The 19,658-nt window shown below is 35.4% G+C and overlaps 1 protein-coding gene across 2 annotated transcripts in view; it reads right to left on the bottom strand.

Moving 5' to 3' along the window:
* The window catches only part of LOC145690996 (uncharacterized), a 59,283-nt gene extending 43,523 nt beyond the window's left edge, over nt 1-15,760 (bottom strand). Inside the window, exon 1 of one of the 2 annotated variants that reach the window (XR_014132316.1) lies at nt 15,062-15,197. Coding sequence is in view for 1 of the 2 variants with exons in the window: in XM_081766472.1 (XP_081622598.1) it covers nt 15,062-15,426 (365 nt within the window). In the remaining variant the exon portion in view is untranslated. Of the gene's footprint in view, nt 1-15,061 lie in introns of both variants that reach the window. The other variant, XM_081766472.1, reaches the window with a different exon arrangement.
* Between the last annotated feature and the right edge of the window lie 3,898 nt (nt 15,761-19,658).

The following is a 19,658-nucleotide window of genomic DNA, read 5'->3' as shown; positions in this document are numbered from 1 at the left end:
ATACAATACTGCTTCTTGGGAAACACATTTCTATAGGTATGTTGATGACACCTTCACTATCTGGCCACATGGACGCAGCTCCTTACAGGAATTCCTGCAGCATCTTAATAACCAGCATCCGAATATTAAATTCACAATGGAAGTTGAACAAGATGGACGTCTACCATTTCTTGACATCATGATATACAGAAGACCGGATAGCAGCCTAGGCCATAGGGTATACAGGAAACCAACACATACAGATTTATATCTGAACGCAAACAGTTTCCATCACAAAGCTCAACGGCTTGGAATTCTCAACACTTTAGCACATAGAGCATTTCCCGTCTCCGACAAAGATTGTTTAATAGAGGAAGTTAATCATCTTCGCAGCGCCATGCTACAGAATGGATACTCAATGCGAGATATAAATATGGCCCTGAAAAGGACCAGAACGAAGGACAGTGACAACAAGGACAAAAGTGCAGAAGAAACTGTGAATGAAGAACGGAAAAACACAATTTGCCTCCCATACACCGGGAACACTTCTGGAAAGCTCAGCAGACTTTTTGCCAGGTACAACATCAGGACAATACACAAGCCTCCAGCAAAAATAAAAAACTTAATACGATCAACCAAAGACGACCTGGGCCTCCGAACTCCTGGAGTTTACCGCATTCCATGTGAATGTGGTAAGTCATATATTGGACAAACAGGACGAACCATTGAAGCCACATGCAAAGAACACAACAGTTACATCAGACTAAACCAACCAGAAAAATCCGGATTGGCTGAACATAGCATCAAACAGCAACATAAGATTTTGTTCACAGATGCCGAAATAATAGCAAAATGCTCAAGAGTTTGGGACAGGAGGATAAAAGTAGCCGTTGCAATCATACAAGAAAAAACGAACCTTAACAGAGACACAGGATTCCAACTGAGTAAAACATGGACACCAATCATATCCCGCCATCTCAAGCACCGATCAGAAGCCACCATTTCAACCACCAATCAGAAGAGTCCAATCGTACATACATGAGTATATATATTCCATACACTCCATTGCACAATCATATTCGCCTGAAGATGAGGACGATGTCAGCCCTCGAAACGTCGCAAGATATAACAGTATTCACCTGACTGCTAGCCCGAGAAGTCGTGTTCACAATACGTCGCCAGGAAAGCTTCAATAGATACCTTAGATTCCTTTACGGGGAGGAAATACTTCGTAGCATTCACCATCTACAAGAACTACGAAGCAAGAAGGCACGTCTTTTATGCAACTTAGCCTTCTTCTTGAGATGCACAGACAATGGAGTGTCACCTATCTTTACCAGACTGCACTTTCCTCTGAAGTCTGCCAGAATTAAAGAATCTTAAGACACGCAAGTATGGCACTTGTAAGAGAACGAATACATTTCACCCGTCAGCACCTAGACCGTATGGACCGACAGCTTCTAACAACTCACCTGGAACTAGCCGGCTGTCTCTCGCCAATAGATTGGGAATGGATCGACATGTCTTCAACAGCGTTGGCCGATATTTCACGCACCAAAAGGACGACTAAACAAATTAAGAAATTCAATCGACTAAAACCATCCGCACCAACCGAACACGAAATCGAAGCTGAGAAAGTGGTCGTCAATCTCACCAATGTACCTTTGGATGAAAACACTTCCAGTTTACTAAAGAAAGGGCTAAATTTTGCCATCACACCGAAGAAAATTACGACCATAGACATCATTGCCAGTATAGAACAAGCAGTTAGCAATCTTCCCAATGATACGGCAGAAGAAATACGTCAGGAAGCGAGCGTGGTCCTGAAAAGAGCCGTCATGCCCAGACTAAACATTAACAAAGCCGAATGGATCGCACTTAAAGCATTAAGAGAAGACGCAAGTGTCACTATTCTACCAGCTGGCAAAGAAAACATCACTGTAGTGCTTCCCACAGATGTCTATCAAGTGAAGATTTCACAGTTACTTCGAGTTCCAGCATATACCACCTTGTCACGAGATCCAACATCTGCAGTAGAAAGAAGAACAGCCTCACTGCTAAAGAAGTCGGGACTGGACGAAAATACTCGCAAACAACTTACACCACACTGCAGCATGGCTTCGAGACTATATGGCTTACCAAAAATACATAAAGGAGGGGTACTCCTGAGACCAATTGTTAGTGCAATAGGAAGCCCAACCTACTCTTTGGCCAAGTATCTTACAACATTACTCCAACCATACGTGGGCAAGTGTGAACACCATGTGAAAAATTCAACAGAGTTTGTAAAAATCCTGAGGACGATGAAGATCTCTTCCGAAGATCTTATGGTTAGTTTCGACGTGGTATCATTCTTTACCAGAGTTCCGGTCAAGGATACAATACTGCTTCTTGGGAAACACTTCCGGCCTGAGATATTGGATCTCGTTCAACATGTTTTCACTTCAACCTTCTTCCTATACCGTGGTCAGTACTATGAGCAAACAGACGGCATCGCCATGGGTTCTCCACTATCACCTGCAGTAGCCAATTTTTATATGGAGCACTTTGAACATGAAGCACTGAAGAAAGCACCACTGGCACCCACACATTTCTATAGGTATGTTGATGACACCTTCACCATCTGGCCACATGGACGCAGCTCCTTACAGGAATTCCTGCAGCATCTTAATAACCAGCATCCGAATATTAAATTCACAATGGAAGTTGAACAAGATGGACGTCTACCATTTCTTGACATCATGATATACAGAAGACCGGATGGCAGCCTAGGCCAGAGGGTATACAGGAAACCAACACATACAGATTTATATCTGAACGCAAACAGTTTCCATCACAAAGCTCAACGGCTTGGAGTTCTCAACACTTTAGCACATAGAGCATTTTCCATCTCCGACAAAGATTGCTTAATAGAGGAAGTTAATCATCTTCGCAGCGCCATGCTACAGAATGGATACTCAATGCGAGATATAAATATGGCCCTGAAAAGGACCAGAACGAAGGACAGTGACAACAAGGACAAAAGTGCAGAAGAAACTGTGAATGAAGAACGGAAAAACACAATTTGCCTCCCATACACCGGGAACACTTCTGGAAAGCTCAGCAGACTATTTGCCAGGTACAACATCAGGACAATACACAAGCCTCCAGCAAAAATAAAAAACTTAATACGATCAACCAAAGACGACCTGGGCCTCCGAACTCCTGGAGTTTACCGCATTCCATGTGAATGTGGTAAGTCATATATTGGACAAACAGGACGAACCATTGAAGCCGCATTCAAAGAACACAACAGTTACATCAGACTAGACCAACCAGAAAAATCCGGATTGGCTGAACATAGCATCAAACAGCAACATAAGGTTTTGTTCACAGATGCCGAAATAATAGCAAAATGCTCAAGAGTTTGGGACAGGAGGATAAAAGTAGCCGTTGCAATCATACAAGAAAAAACAAACCTTAACAGAGACACAGGATTCCAACTGAGTAAAACATGGACACCAATCATATCCCGCCATCTCAAGCACCAATCAGAAGCCGCCATTTCAACCACCAATTAGAAGAGTCCAATCGTACATACATGAGTATATATATTCCATACACTCCATTGCACAATCATATTCGCCTGAAGATGAGGACGATGTCAGCCCTCGAAACGTCGCAAGATATAACAGTATTCACCTGGCTGCTAGCCCGAGAAGACCTGTTCACAATACGTCGCCAGGAAAGCTTCAATAGAACATTAATTTTTATTTTAACTAAGTGTGACGTGAAAAGTCACGAAATATCAAAACGAAGTATGCGATAATACCATCACATGCCAGCACATGATTTGGGTACTACTTTCCTAGTGTAATCATTAGCAAAACGAATTCACACCTGCGGAACTATTTCCAAACAAGCAAACGGAGTGAAATGAATAGTATATACCCAGTCAGGAAAGTCCAGAGGATTAGTAAAATGTATTCGCATTAATAGTAATTGTATTTTAGCGCAGATCTCAACGTTAACAAACTTAAAACCAGAAACGTAATGAAACGACATAATGATCTTACATTTCTCCAGACACTATTTGTTTTCACCTTGAATTTACCATGAAACCATTGCCTTCAGCAATCTTACAAACACAGAAATCTTAAAAGAAAAGGTTGGTAAATACTCTTTACATCTCTTATACGGTACAGCTTCTATACAGTATTCATACAGTATACGGCACAACTTCTACACAGTATTCATCTTAACTTCTTTCTCCATAACTTAACGCAGCGAAATGATAGCTATTCCATAATAAGTTACTAGGTTTGGAAACACACCTGCTCGAATCACAGGTAGCGTATTGAGTTATCAATATTGCCGAAGGCCATTTTATAACTTTTACGTTTGTAAAGAAAAGTTTAATCGAATATTTCTGATTCAGGCCTACACATCCGGGATAACTATGCTACCAACTTGAAATGTACAAAATATAGCTAGAGGACCAAGTATTTAATCATGTACAAATTTTACCCTGAAATCTAAATTGAAAACTTGAATATAACAAAAATTCAAGGATAGAGTAGTCACATAGATAGATTATTTGATCTCTGTGGGTTCAAACTTCAGAAAAACGATCATATGGCATTTCATACATTTGACCCAAAAGCCGTTGCTTGTAGGAAGCGAAAACCGTTGGCCGCTAAGTCAGTGCGACGCTGATTTCTTCTGGCGTTTGGTCTACCATGCAGTGACATGTTTAATAATATTCCGTATTTAATCTTCTAGTATAAGAATTATAGGAACCATCACCTATAAACATTTCCATCGTTTCTTTGTTTAAATCTCTTTTCCCTTTCCTAATTTTAAGGTCGGTATATATTATTCAAATTTGTCCTTTTATAATTATTTTTTACCATGATATGCATTTTCTTTTGATGATTGCGTTTAGCTACATAATAGGAATTGTTCCAGGATTTCTTAAATGTTTACTTATTTCTTTTTAATCCAATTTTTTATTACTTGTCTTAGTCAGCTAACCACTAACATTTAAGGAGACTGGCGTTCTAAGAAATAGTAGCTCCTTCCTTCAGTTGAATCCTTTCAGTTTATGTCTGATAGCTTGACATCGTACATGGCAACACGCATGCCCCGAAATATGACATGCTAGTATATTTCTCCAATTGGAGCAAGAAAGAATGAATATTTCGCCATCACTTAGAGACGCACTAGATAGATTTGATAAACTACATTCACATTGAATTCTAAGAGAGGAAAATTAATACAAACAAAATTAATATAATAATATGCATCATGCTGAGACAGAGAAAGCATGGCGGGAATGACTTTTATTAGTTTCGTTATGTAATGTTTTGTCAGCGTAAATAAATCTTCGAAAATAATATTTACAAGCTCTCGCATGAACACGCGTTCAAGTATCGGCTGGTACAAGCTATATTTTACTTTCAAAACACATTATTTTGTTAATAATAATTTGTTTTCTGCTTTTCTTGTAGATATCTTAAATTTTATTGGCCAGTGCTTAGTGGAGGCTATTGTTGGTGAAATATCATTACACTTCTATTTCTTTCTTTTAACTGCGTGGGTTATTCCTGTGGCCATAAAATCGCGGTTTTTGTCGTTGTTAGAACCTTGTAAATATAACCGTAACGTTGATAATGATTTTCGCTGTTTTTCCAAAAGTTTACACATCCTTTCTCTCACTTGTGTGTCGCGTTCATCCCAGCTTGGCTACGGCAAATCACGATTTCTTCCGTACATACGTTGTTATAAACCGAAGCTAGATAGAACGGTAGACAAAACATAGATATCGTAAAAATGGAAAAGTGAGCAAATGATCAAATTAACCTTAGATATTAAAAAACTAAAATTATCTTCTGGTAGAAATCATAAAACCTGGTTAAACTGTGCAGAAAATGTGATAATACTGATTGCAATTTACACAAATTAAAAGAACATCAAAAAGTTACAAATGAAAAAGTAGCTTTTACTGTATATATTTTCGGCCGTGTTAACTTTTTTTATTTCCACTTTTATCTTATTTTATTTTCTTTTAATACTGTACTGTGTGGCACAATTGATAAATTAAGATTTCACTTAATCACAATAATCTTCGACCGGTCAACTCCTTCAGAGGCGTTGCAGTTAATAGGATCTCAGGCGTTCCACGTCGTATTATCCCAAGGGTCCGCTGGAGTCCTCTGCAGATAATAATAAGTGATCGTTCAAGCAGGCACAATTACTCCTTCCTTTTCAATGATATGGAGCCAGAATTTGTCACAAAACTGAGATTACAAACGAATGTTAGGGTGCTAACACATATGTACTAGTCACTTCACTGCTGATTTCTGCACAATATTTGAAAAAATTATTTTACACGGAGGCGTATGAAAATATCCTACAACCACTGATGATAAACAAACAAAAAATTGGATCTCACGTATGCAAACGGCGATTTAGCTTGCGAAGCTCAATCCGTACAATTGGAGCACTCATAAGAGTATAACATGAGTTTACTTTAGAACAATGCACTCCACTGTTTAATCCTAACAATCGTTTCTAATCTCAGTTTTGTGTGACAAACCCGAAAATAAAATAAAAAGATATTTCGAAAATACCGAAAATAATAAAAGATAAAAGGGGAAATAAAACAAGTTAAAACAGCCGAAAATATATACAATAAAAGCTACTTTATCATTTGTAACCTTTTGATGTTCTTTAATTTGTCTGAATTATATTTGGTATTATCATATTTTCTGTAAAGTTTAAACAGGTTTTGTGATTTGCACATCATAATTTTAGTTTGTTAATACCTGAGCTTAATTTGATCATTTGTTCACTTTTCCATTTTTACGGTATCTATGTTTTGTCTACCGTTCTCCCCAGCTTCGGTTTATGACACAATGTAGGTACGAAAGAAATCCTGATTTGCCGTAGCAAAGTTGGGATAAAAGCAATAAACAAGTGACAGAGAGAGAGAGAAGGATGTGTAAACTTCTGGGAAAAAAGCGAAAGTCTATATGAACTTTCCGAATATATTTACAAAATTCTAACGACAGGAAACAGGATTTCATGGCCACTAGAATAATCCACGCAGTTAAAAGAAAGAAATAGAAGTGTAAAGATATTTCACCAACACTAACCTCCACTAACCACTGGCCAATAAAATTTAAGATATCTACAAGAAATGCAGAAAACATATTATTATTAACAAAATAATGTGTTCTGAGAGCAAAATATAGCTTGTACCAGCCGATACTTGAACGCGGTTTATTTCAAAAAATAACACGACCTAGTTCCGACGTATTCACGTGAGAGGTTGCGAATATTATTTTCGAAGTTTTATTTACGCTGCCCGAACATTACATAACAAAGCTAAGAAATGTCATTCCCGCATGCATTATTGGTGAGTACACCTCCTTCAAGAGGTACAACTGGCTTCGTAGATTTATGAAATCAATGTTCTAATTATCTATAAAGAGCTAGTGTGAATATAGTAAATTAGGGAAACCAATCTTTAAATCGTCGATTCCATCTTGTTCACCCCAACCATAGATAGGTGGGCAACATGGAAATTTTGAAACTCTTCTCTACCGTGGGAGATCAGTTTTAAAACTTGATAACGTCTCCTCTTTGTAACTGTCTATATATTGTATCCTTGGTATTCTTCTTCCTGGTATTTCTATTGCATTTCCCGCTATCAGCATGGCGATCACATCAGAGTGCCGAATAAGATGGCAAAGCATAGTGTTTCTTCTTTTTCCTATTATTTTCATGATCTGTTGTCCTTCATTAGCAACCCTTAGTGCTTGTTCATTTCTTTTTCTTTCGGTCCATGATATACGCAACATTGTGCGCCAAGACCACATTCAAAGTGCTTCTAGCTTAGATATTTTAGCTTTTCTCAATGGAAACCCTCGATTGATCCTACATATATTTAGACTTAACAGTAACTTCTTAAGATAGTGGATTAAATTTGCCTGACCTTGATCTAGAAATGCAATTTTTTTTCTGAGGCCAGATGTTAACCCATAAACATTTATAAACCGTAAATAAACTAAAAATTTAAATGGAACCGGGGGCAATATGTGGCAGTGTGGAGTTTTAGGGCTGATTTGAGCATACGCCTTAGATCGTGCCCCAATTCGACAGCGTGTAAGACTCGTTCTAATTAATCTTCGTTCGAATGGCAGCCTGGATCTACAGTTTGTTTTTCAGGGAGTTAAGCATGGTAAGCTATGTTCGCTATTGAAACTAAAAGCGGTATATTCTTTAAAGGAAAGAGAAAAACCAAAAACAAAAGGATGGGAAATGCAGACTTTCTATTGTTAAAAGCTGAAATTTCGTTGTCGTGTCCATGCTTTCTGTCTTAGCATGATGCATATTGTTATATTCATTTTGCTTGCATTAATTTTCATACCTTAGAATTCAAAGTGAATGTAGTTTATCAAATCTATCTAGTGCGTCTCTAAGTGATGGCGAAATATTCACTCTTTCTTGCTCCAATTGGAGAAATATACTGGCATGTCATATTTCGGGGCATACGTGTTGCCATGTTCGGTGTCCAGCTATCAGACATAAACTGAAAGAATTAAACTGGAGGAAGGAGCTAATATTTCTTAGAACGCCAGTCCCCTTAAATGTTAGTGGTTAGCTGACATGGAAAAGTGATAAAAAATTGGATTAAAGAGAAATAAGTGAACATTTAAGAAATATTTGGAACAATTCTTGTTATGCAGCAAAAAGCAATCATCAACAGAAAATGCATATCATGGTAAAAATTAACCAAGAGATGACAAATTGAAAAAAATATACCGACTATTAAAATTAAAAAAGGGAAAAGGGAATTAAACAGACTTTGAAAAAGTTCACAGGTCAGGGTTCCTGTAATTCTTATACTAGAAGATTAAATACCTAATGTGATTTAACATGTTACTGCATGGTAGACCAAAAGTCGGAAGAAATCACCGTCGGACTAACTTAGCGGTCAACGGTTTGCGCTTCCTACAAGCAACGGCTTTTGGGTCAAATATAGTGAAATACCATATGATCGTTTTTCTGAAGTTTGAATCCACAGAGATCAAATAATCAATCTATTTGACAACCATATCTTTGAGTTGTATTATATTCAACTTTTCAATTTGGAGTACAGGGCAAAATTTGTACATGTTTAAATATTTGGTCCTCTAGCTATATTTTTTACATTTCAAGTTGGTAGCATTGTTATCCTGGATGTGTAGGTCTGAACCAGAAATATTCGATTTAACATTTTTATACAAACGAAAAAGTTATAAAATGTTATAAAATGGCATTCTGGCAATTTTGATGACTCACTACGGTACCTGTGTGTCGAGCAGGTGTTTCCAAACCTAGTAACTTATTATGAAATAGTTATCATTTCGCTGCATTTTACTTATTTACAATTTTGAGCGTTTAAACGGTCTGCGAGGATAGTTTGTAATAATACTGCATATACAACTGTTGATAAGCCTGTTTAATAAAAAAAATACGCATATGAAATAACGTCACTATGTTACAGTCAGTGCGCCTTATTTATGATTTTATGTCTACGCCCTTCACAGCTTCTCATTATGACCCTGGTAGAAACGAGAACAATATTGTTATTAGAAAAAGCTAATTGAGATACATGGGATAACATCAAATGGTAAGATAGAAAATTAATTTCAGAACTTAGCTCAAAATATAGTAAAGAATATCGGGAGAAGATAAAAACAAGGAAAGCAAGAAAAAATCATACATTCCTTCAGCACAAATTATAAATCTTTATAAACGAAGACGAAAACTTGTTATAAACAAAATTATCTTCTCTCGAAATAACGTGGAACAGGTGAACATCACTTCCGTTATGTTAATGTTCGTTATAATACATGTTTGTAATTCCAGATGTTGTTTGGCAATAGACAAAATAGAAAAGAGATATTCGGAAGAATGAAAAGAAAGCCAGGGACAAACTTTTAGATGATATCCCTGTTGATTGCCAGCTGTTTCTTCTTGTTTAATTCCATTTTACTTGCGCTTTATCTTATCGATTTTAGGACAATACTGATTGGAATTAATCGCGAAAGATTCATCCAAATAGTAACATTATATTTAACTGAAGACAAAGAAGAGAGAGTAGTTTTTTGATTCACTCCCAGCTCTTTTAGGATCTCCATTTTTTAAAATGTATGCTATTAGAGTAATTTTTAATGTCAGAAAATATCTTAACCCTTAACAGGGAACGTTATTTTTGTTCGCTTACAAGAAACGCGTGTCTCTGGGACACGGACATGTATAAAGTAAGATCTTTTTTAAAAAACGTATGTGTAATGTAGAACAATAGAAACTTTATATTTTGTACTTCGAGCAAAATATGATAAACCAGAATTATATATATTAATTCGGTTTTATTGGAATATAAATTCGGAAAATATTTCAATATCTAAATTAAAATAGAATATAAATTTAAAAACTGACAAATTTTAAATTAGTATAATTCTACATATTACTACCCCGCAAATATGCTATTTGTCCACATGTAGCTGCCCTGTACAAATGTTCTATTTGTCCAAGACCTTGGAAACGTTTAACGAACATGGTAGCTTTAAATAAAGGTCGTCCCAAAGTGTCTTGAAAATGGTGAATACATGTCTTCGTTGCCTGATTTACAAATAGAACACAATATTAGGAGAGCAATAAGGGCTTTATTTTCAAATAGGTCAGTAGATCTGTAGTTTGACTTTGCTCTAATTTACTTCAAATTTGTTTCGATTTTCTTCCAACTTCATATTGAAATCTCCTGAATTATATCATCATTACATAAGTTAGACAGGATTTTTTTCCCAGATTTCTTACATGGGTGACTATACCAGGAATCCCTCTGACTATGTTTTGATGAGAACCCTTCGGTTTCTTAGAGGTGCATTTCAATTGCAAACAAACTTGTTTTTACCTCTGTATCTAAGGCCTTCGTTATCACATGAAACTTCACTAGGGCTTCTCACATTGACAGTTCTGTTACTACTTGAGCTCACACCTGGCACTGTATCAGAATTGGTATCGTCCTCACTTTCAGTAGGTAATTCTTGATTTGAGGAAAAAATTAGGCGTCTCAGTCAGAATCTACTGAAGACAATAATATAAATTACTTCTGTACTTTCAACATTTTTGGAATTTTTCACGTGAAATAAGGATCTGCTGTACTTACAGTTTCATTCTTAAATTTCTTTCTCGAGGTACTAGGTCTATATTTTGCAAATACATAAAATCTCACACAAACAAAATTGTATGTTTCAAGAGCTCAATAGCTTCTATTTCATGGTAAATAAAAGTAAACCACAAAAATTTTTGAAAGCAAAACTCTCTTCTGGAAATGTGTGTCCAATAATCACGCAAAAATATAAACAATAATGGAAATGTGTGCCTCTTTCTAAAATCATCGATAAATGTTCACTCAGACATTACGCCAACAATAGACTACTGCGAAACACAAACAACTAAATAATTGGAACGTACTGAAAGAACCGATACATTGAGTGAATCAGTGTTGCCAATGTAATACAAAGAAAAACCATAGGTGTCTGACATACACATATTTCGTCTTAAGGGTTAAAAAGCAGAAGGAAACGAAGGAGAAAAAGATTGTGTTTAAAATTCAGGGACGATGCAATATTTAAAATGCATTTTCCTAAACTACTGAGTTATAACTAACCAGAAAAAAAAAAAACAAAGGAAATAGACACTTACAAGGATGAAAAAGCATTACGCAAGTGCCCGAGATAAAGCTGTAAGTAGTCAACAAAAAACGGAGAATGCAAGCTAAAATCTCAAAAGAAAACAATAATACAAATTAAAGAAATCCAGGTTTGTTAATGGAAATTCTTGTAAAGTGTGATGCACAAGCTTAGAAACGACACCCAAGCCTGTATCCTATGAGCTTTAAGCCATCAGCAAGTGCAAATCAAACAAACGTCAATTTCATTTGAAACATAAAATCTAAGTTTAATTTTTAAGGCTTCACTCGTGAACTTCCTGATTTTATATGGAATAGCTCAGCGTTTACAACTTTAAGAGCAAAAATATAGACCTGTCCAAAAAGGCAGTATGAACTATGGGAAAAGCTATCAATTCACACAAGTACTGACAAAATGATAGAAAACTCATATCTTGGTGGAATTTAGTCTAAAATGGTGTGAAAAAATCTTAAAAATTGAGAAAAATGCAAATTAAAGAAAGGAAAAATACGTGGAAACACAAAATATATCAGAAAACTGATACACAAGTAAACCATAAACCATTAGCTCCATAATCTTTTCGTCTGTCTTGGTTAGTTTTACTCTCACGTTCCTGCACTTTCGATTGGATCATAGAATATATTCCCCCGTTTAAGAAATATAATAAAAGTGGAAAATAATTTTTCTTAAAGCAATTTAAATCTTTGTCTCACAAAAACTTGGACTCAACCATCATCGTGCTTTCCTAATGTAAACCTACATTCAAGAATGAAATGCAGCTTATACAATGTAGTTTTCTATCATACTAAGAAATTTTGTTCGAAAGGCGGGATGTACTTAATAATATCGTATTAATGATATTCTTAATCTGGACTCTAAAAAGGCTAATTTATAAATAAATAAATAACGCTTCCCTGGTATTTTATGAGTATATCTCAGTAACCCACAATGAAATTTGATTTAACATCGTTCTGAAATGAATTTAAATAATAATGATGATCTATACAGAAGTTCTACATTTCTATGTAGAAGAAGGAAAAGTCGTTTATAAAATACCCTTTTCAACAGTACAACGAGAACATTATCTGATAAAATGCTGCTCCTCCATAACAAAAATTGAAACTAACGTTACTTAGAAATCGACTTGTAGTCATAATGAACCCCCTCCCCCTTTAAAGGGAACCCAAAAAGAAGAAACCGACGTCGGGCACATTTTTAAAACATATTAAGATTCTATTTTGTAAAAAGAGATACTTTGCATAGTTATTTTGTATTGATAAATCTATTCTTAATCTTCTATTCCAAAACTGTTCTTAAATAAAAAAAACACAAAATCCTGCGGGACTTGTATCTATGGCCATTCTCACTCTATCTAAAATCTAAAAGCAGAGTAACAAAATTTATTTAACTCACCTAATAAGAAAGACGTTATCTCAAATTACATTCACTGCAGTTAGAAGCGAAATAACTGGCAATAGCAGCTAAAGTTTGAAAGATATTAAAAATAGAATGGTTGGGAAATTTTTCATGGTTTGTACCTGAGATATTCTTACTTTCCTTTATAAATTCAAATAAGATCTCAATTTATTTCACTCGGCTAAAAGAAATGAAACCTTCTCAAATTATACCATCCGCAGAGTAGGAGCCGTTCTGATCACGAAGTTTGAAACAACTTTAAAGCTACGATGAAAATGTCTTTCATTGTTTGTCAGTACAAACATTAATACATCTTTCTTCATTAAAAAAAAAAAAAAAAAAAAAAAAAAAAAAACTCGCGAGCTACTTGCCACTTCTACTAGGAATACCTAGATGTCAAATACATACTTCTACGATAGGCTCAGAGCGGCGCAAAAAAAAAAAATCGAATTGGAAAGCGCTTGAAATAGAACGAATTCAAACTTTCTTTGTATTCCCCACCTAGGGATGTTCTTATAAATTTCTAAATTGTAAAAAGCACAAATCGAAATTTGTTAAACTTAACTACTAAAAATGAAAAGAACTAAGTTATTTATTCAGTAAAGTTGTTTGTAGAATAGTTACCACGATCGTCGCCATGAAACCAAAATTCAATTACCCGCTCACCGCATTCCACACATACAAGCAGACAGAATATGTGGCGCCACAGTAACATAGTACCATATGACTGTACAGACACCCAGTGAGAAAACTATGAACTACCACCAATCTGTTTACAGTTCAGGGTTTTACTAACAGATGACTGAAACTCTTTTCATATTTTGTGGGAAGTAATGCCCAATGTGCAAAGTAACCCCGTGTTACGGTAGCTAGTTACCACTGTAAGCGAAATGAAATATCAACATTCAATGTGGCAAATCATGACACAAAACTAGAAAAACCTTTCGGAAGGAAGGAATTCATATAACTAAGGAATTACGTCCCTAATATATTGCGTTAGTTTGGAACACAAATATACAAGCAAAGAAAGCATTTCAAGATGTTACCTATAAAATACTTAGGAACGTACAAGAACACATTCAACACGTAAGACATGTAAGTTTATCCTAAATACAGAATTTTGCGCTATCCTCGTTTACCAACATTCTGCGTAATGCTCTAATCTGCATAGCAATCTTATTTTTACCGGCCATCTAGCACATGCTGGTTAGCGTTGTCTGTACAATAATTCACACATCATGTACGTTCACTAAGCCCCTACAGTGATTATACATTGAGAAATTTAGGTTCATACTCTAGAAATGATTCCTGGGAATGTAAAAGGCGACTTCCTTGAAAGAAATGAGTGCAGCTATGAAATGGTTTGATGTATGGACCTCTACAATTAACGAACATTCATTGATGGTTAAAATATTCTTTCTCTTGTATTTTACTAATGTCTTTCGAAGCCCTCCGGAAAAATGAGGCTAGACACATTTGAGCTAAATTCTAAGTAAAAACACAAACGTCCATAGTTCTTGTTCCAATATAATATTTTTCACGTTTAAATTTGCAAAATATTAGGATATATACCATTCTCACGATTTGTTATTTTACATAAGTCTCTATATAAATAAAACAATATTGTCGAGCACCCATATTTAAAATATGTGCAACAATTAGTGAGAAGTGTGTGATCAATAATAAAGAAATAATTAGTTTATCAAGATCTAAACTACATAAGATTTGTATTAGTCGTATTGATCCTATTTTTATTTGGTATACAGCTTATCTACCTGTGTCTTCCAATTTCCTAATTGTAGGTTACTAACTTACGTTCGAGATATCTCCCATATCTAAATATTTCTCGTGAAGTATTGCTTTTAGCCAACACACTTTCCGAACGCATGTAACCGTATTATCAATCTGAGCCAATTAGTATATGAAAAATTGAACATTACCTTTCTGGGTGAAGTGAATTTAAACTTTTTGTTGTTAATTGTTGGAAGTCATTAGAGTACGACGCGCAAGTCTCCTGAACCACTATTTTTCTAGGCGTTTCTATATTCCTTTCAAATTCAGGATCATCTTCTACTGCTAATTCTGATTTCACCCTTTCAACGTTTAGTTTCACATCCAAAGAACACATAGCGGTATCCTTGTCCATTGTTACCTCTCCTTCCGTTGTGGATAATATTAACTCTTTCTTGCCAGTCATCAGTTCGTATGTCCACCCTTTCCCTTCGAGTGGATCTTCCTGAGGTAAGTCAAAAGCAGTTTCTTCTTTGCACATCAATTCCATCTTAACAGACGCCTCACCAGCCATTGTGAATTGAAATATAATAAGAATATAACACTGTTCTTATACTTCCCTTATATTTTATGTTGCCAGTCTTAATGAAATGATTTACAAGAACGTTCACAAAAGCAACTTTATATTTAAAATCATCTTCTGCAGATCCTTATTTCCTTAGCCACGATCGCTCTCTAGGCAATTGTTTGTTTGTTTTTAGCAGCCGGAGGAAAATGAAAAGGAACCCGGATGTTTACATCTTTAGTTCATATTTCGTTCAAGTGAGATCTTTTGTCGCTAGTGTAGCTCACACTCACATACCGCTATTCTCGTGAATCAGAAGTTATCCATCCATCTTTATCGTTTTAGCGGGAATAGCAAATCCTGTATTTCTGTATGCCATTGCGGTTTGACTGACTGTCGATCTCCCGTTGCGTATACCGGTACTAGTTTTATTTAATACACGTGCTTTTATTGCTTCAAATGCTACTTTTGATTGTGACTTGTGCCGCGACTTAAGATAGTTAGTGCGAACAATTTAATATTTTAACACAATTTTTTCACTTGAAAACAATAACTGGTTGTGGCTTTTGTGTGTATGTGTAAGCGTCTCGTGGAATAAGACGTTGATTTTCGGTGCCATTTGATAACAGTCACTACCATCACTCACGCACCTACTGTAACTATTGGAGACAAACTTAGAGATCTCTTGCCCCAAACGCTACACATTCCCCCCCACACAACCCAGGGCTGATCTTAAGCAGCACGTGCGCTGTCATTCTCTTCAATGTTGCCGTACTTCCGTAACCTTTCATAAACAACAAAATTCAGCATTTAAAAACAAAATGAATGAAAGAGAAAAGAAAGGGACAATAGAGGGAAGTAGCAACGTTGATTTTCAGGTAACGGGGTCATAAATCTCTAACAAATATCTCAAAGAACAGAAGGGAAAGTTTTGAGGACTTTCCAGATTCCATGATAAAAGCATTTTTAACTGTGTCTGCTAGAATTCCAGGTCAGACAAACGCTGCCCTTGTAAGGTGACCATAATTCCAGTATGATACGCCAGGTGGCAGCACCGAACCGAAAATGGGTGGGTATAAAACGATTAACCTTCTGTAATTTCTAGCAAGTACCTAGGTATATAGCACTAGGCAAGGGCGCTCATTTCTCTGGATATTTGGAGGGGCACACACACGCAGAAGGTATATATATATATATATATATATATATATATATATATATATATATATATATATATATATATATGAGGATGTCACGACTAGTGATGGGTAAATTCCCGGGAAGATATTTTTCGGGATTATTCCCGGGAAGATTCCCAAAATGGGAATTTATGTAAAATCAGAAAGAAAATTGCATTATATTACTATATTATGATTTCGAAGTTCAATTAATTATTATATCACAGTATATTATTATTGTTGTCCTCAGAGGATTCTTTAAAATGTACATTCTGAACGGTACTATGTTACCTTATTACCACTTGATTATTTTTAGACAGTACACATAAATGTATATTTATTTACAATACGTTCTATCAATTAAATATGTGTGAAAAAATTATATAGTAACCGTTTAAATTTATATGTAAGTGGATTTACTCAACTTGACACCATACACGACCTTTCATTCTATCTATTTCTTAAAATTCCATACGTTAATTCACATGTAAAAGAAGTCCAAGTAGCCTACCTCTTCACAAATTCGAGTCAGAGAGAGCAGACAGACCGACGTCTATTACTAATGGTGGTTCAAGGTTTATTAAGAGCACTTAATCTCTAATTATACATAATTCTAAATTATTTTACAAAATGTTTAATTTTCTTCATTTGTAAATTAGTACTTTGCTAATTTTGGCTGTTCTTTAACATTGGGAGCCAGTTTATGCACCTACTTTTTTGCGATATTCTATTCCGATGCGGTTGTTTTATGGTTTCATACGTTAAATTACGTTACCAACGTTAAATTCAGACAGCATTGTAGAGCGAGCGTTAGCGAATGAAGGCGGGTTAGAACCCCCCATGGCACGTTGTTTTATCTTCGTTACCGACAATTCACTTTCTTTTTTCACATAAATCACTTCCACTTACATTTCCGTTTTGTATAAATCCGTTACTGCCCTAAACAAATGTGTTCGATACTCTCTTGACTACTTGAACATCACTATCAACTCATTTCTTCCCTAAATCATCCTACTTTTTGCTAGTTTTGGCCCCCCCAATACTAAACAATTACCTTACGTTTTACTGCAAATGGAAATGGAACTTAAAAAATCATATTATTGGTTATATAAAGTACCGTCAATTTTAAATTTTTTAACCTCCAAATTCTTTAAAACCTAGTAGTACATCATAATATATTAAAATAAAGTAATTAGTCATATGGTTCTTATAATTTGGAAGATAATTTAAAGAAATGGAAATAAATTCCTTCCCGGGAATTTATAGGCCAGGGGGAAAAACCCGGGAATATTCTCATTTTTAAATTCCTTCCCACCGGGAATATTCCCACTGCCCATCACTAGTCACGACAAATTCCATTCAAGTTATGCCAAATATTACATATTCATAAATACACTAGGGGACCGTCGGATTTGAATCCTTCACTTTGATAATGTGAGCCGTGGTACTCACGATCCAACTGATTCTCTTTACGTGGTGACGTACGTGTATCAATATGCAATTGTCGCAATTTATCAATATGTTCCTGTCGTACTAATAATTCACGATCTACTCTTTCTAATCTATGCATTTCCTGAGTAATATTTTGATCATGTTCGGATTTTAAGGTAACAGCGGGCAATTTCTCAAAATGCTCCATTATCATTTCAACAGTAGCTTTATGGTGTTCACTAAAACTTTCTAAGGTTTGTGTGGTTCCATCTGACCGTTCACTGTTAAGTTTTAGAATTTGCCGTTGCCCTTGTACTTCTTCATCTATCTCACCTGTCTTTTCCGCGAGTTCCTTTACATATCCTTTTAATTCGCGTACGGCACTTTCCTGTCTATTCATACAAAAGCTAACAATCTCGCATTTTCTGTCTGTGAGCACCTGGTGATCTTGTATTTTCTCTACTTGGCCTTTTAGCCCTTGCACTTCCTCTTTCAAAGTATCAATATCACGCTGTTGGGCCTCGGTGGTTTCTCTACTCTCAATCTCTACCGCTTTTATGGATGCCCGTAATTGCCCAACACCTTTCCTATATTCTTCCCTAAGTGATTCAACGCGTTTGGTTAGGCTAGCTAATTCCAAACGTATTTCAGTAATCGTATTATTGAATTCAGTAATCAGTAATCGTACTACTCAAACCATCAAGTCTACTTTTTAATTCAACTCAATTCTACGTCCACTCTTTCGCTAATTTCGTTATGCACTGTTTACATTCATTTGCTGATTCTGTTATTGACTGTTTGCATCACTTATTAATTCATCTACTCATTCTCTATTGCTTTCAATTTTATGTTCTAAAGGTTCACTGTTATTTTCTACTTTCTGCTCTAATTTAGCAGACTGTTTCTCTAACAATGCTTGAATTTGTTCTAATGTAATTCTACTCTCTATATTTATTTAAGTTACAAACAACTAATTCACAATATAAAAGTGAAAAATACGAACACCTAACTTCAACAACAAAGTGTAAAGAAACAACTTTCTGAAACTAATGTGTCATTATTTCAATTGCACAAAACCATCTCTTTTTTGACACTTCTCAAAACTTATTAATTTATTTAACATATCTTAACACGTATTCTATAATTATTTCCTCACAATATTCTTAGCATAAGTATAAATAAAGGTGCAAACAGAAGGTTATGTCTATATTGGTGTGTGTTCGGCTGTGATCAGCTGATTGGTGTTTATTCATATGTGCGTAATATTGGAAGTTGACGGTTGGAAAACTTTGCGAACAAAGATAAAAATGTTATATTTTAATGTCTTACGAAAAACTTATACTAGTAATATTTCTATAGTAATTAAATTTACTTTATGTTTTTTAAAGCCTGCTTATTATTTTCTCTTTCCTTTTTCACAAGTTTGAACTATTTCCAAGGAAATTAAATTTAACTAGTTTGCTACATATACTACGTGACTCAAACTCTGGATTCTATACGCAAACACTACAATACCTGTTCTAAATACTTTCGTGTTTACCAAGTAAATCAGTAGTATCTTCGGGCACAATTACATCCGAAGATTGATGATTTTTTCCTGTCATGGTCACTATGTGTTTGGAATCGTGTTTT

This window comes from Thermobia domestica, chromosome 7 (assembly GCF_964235325.1).
Source record: "Thermobia domestica chromosome 7, izTheDome1.hap1.1, whole genome shotgun sequence".
Lineage (NCBI taxonomy): Eukaryota > Metazoa > Arthropoda > Insecta > Zygentoma > Lepismatidae > Thermobia > Thermobia domestica.
Note: the sequence above shows the minus strand (reverse complement) of the source record. Positions and strands in the feature narration are given on the sequence as shown.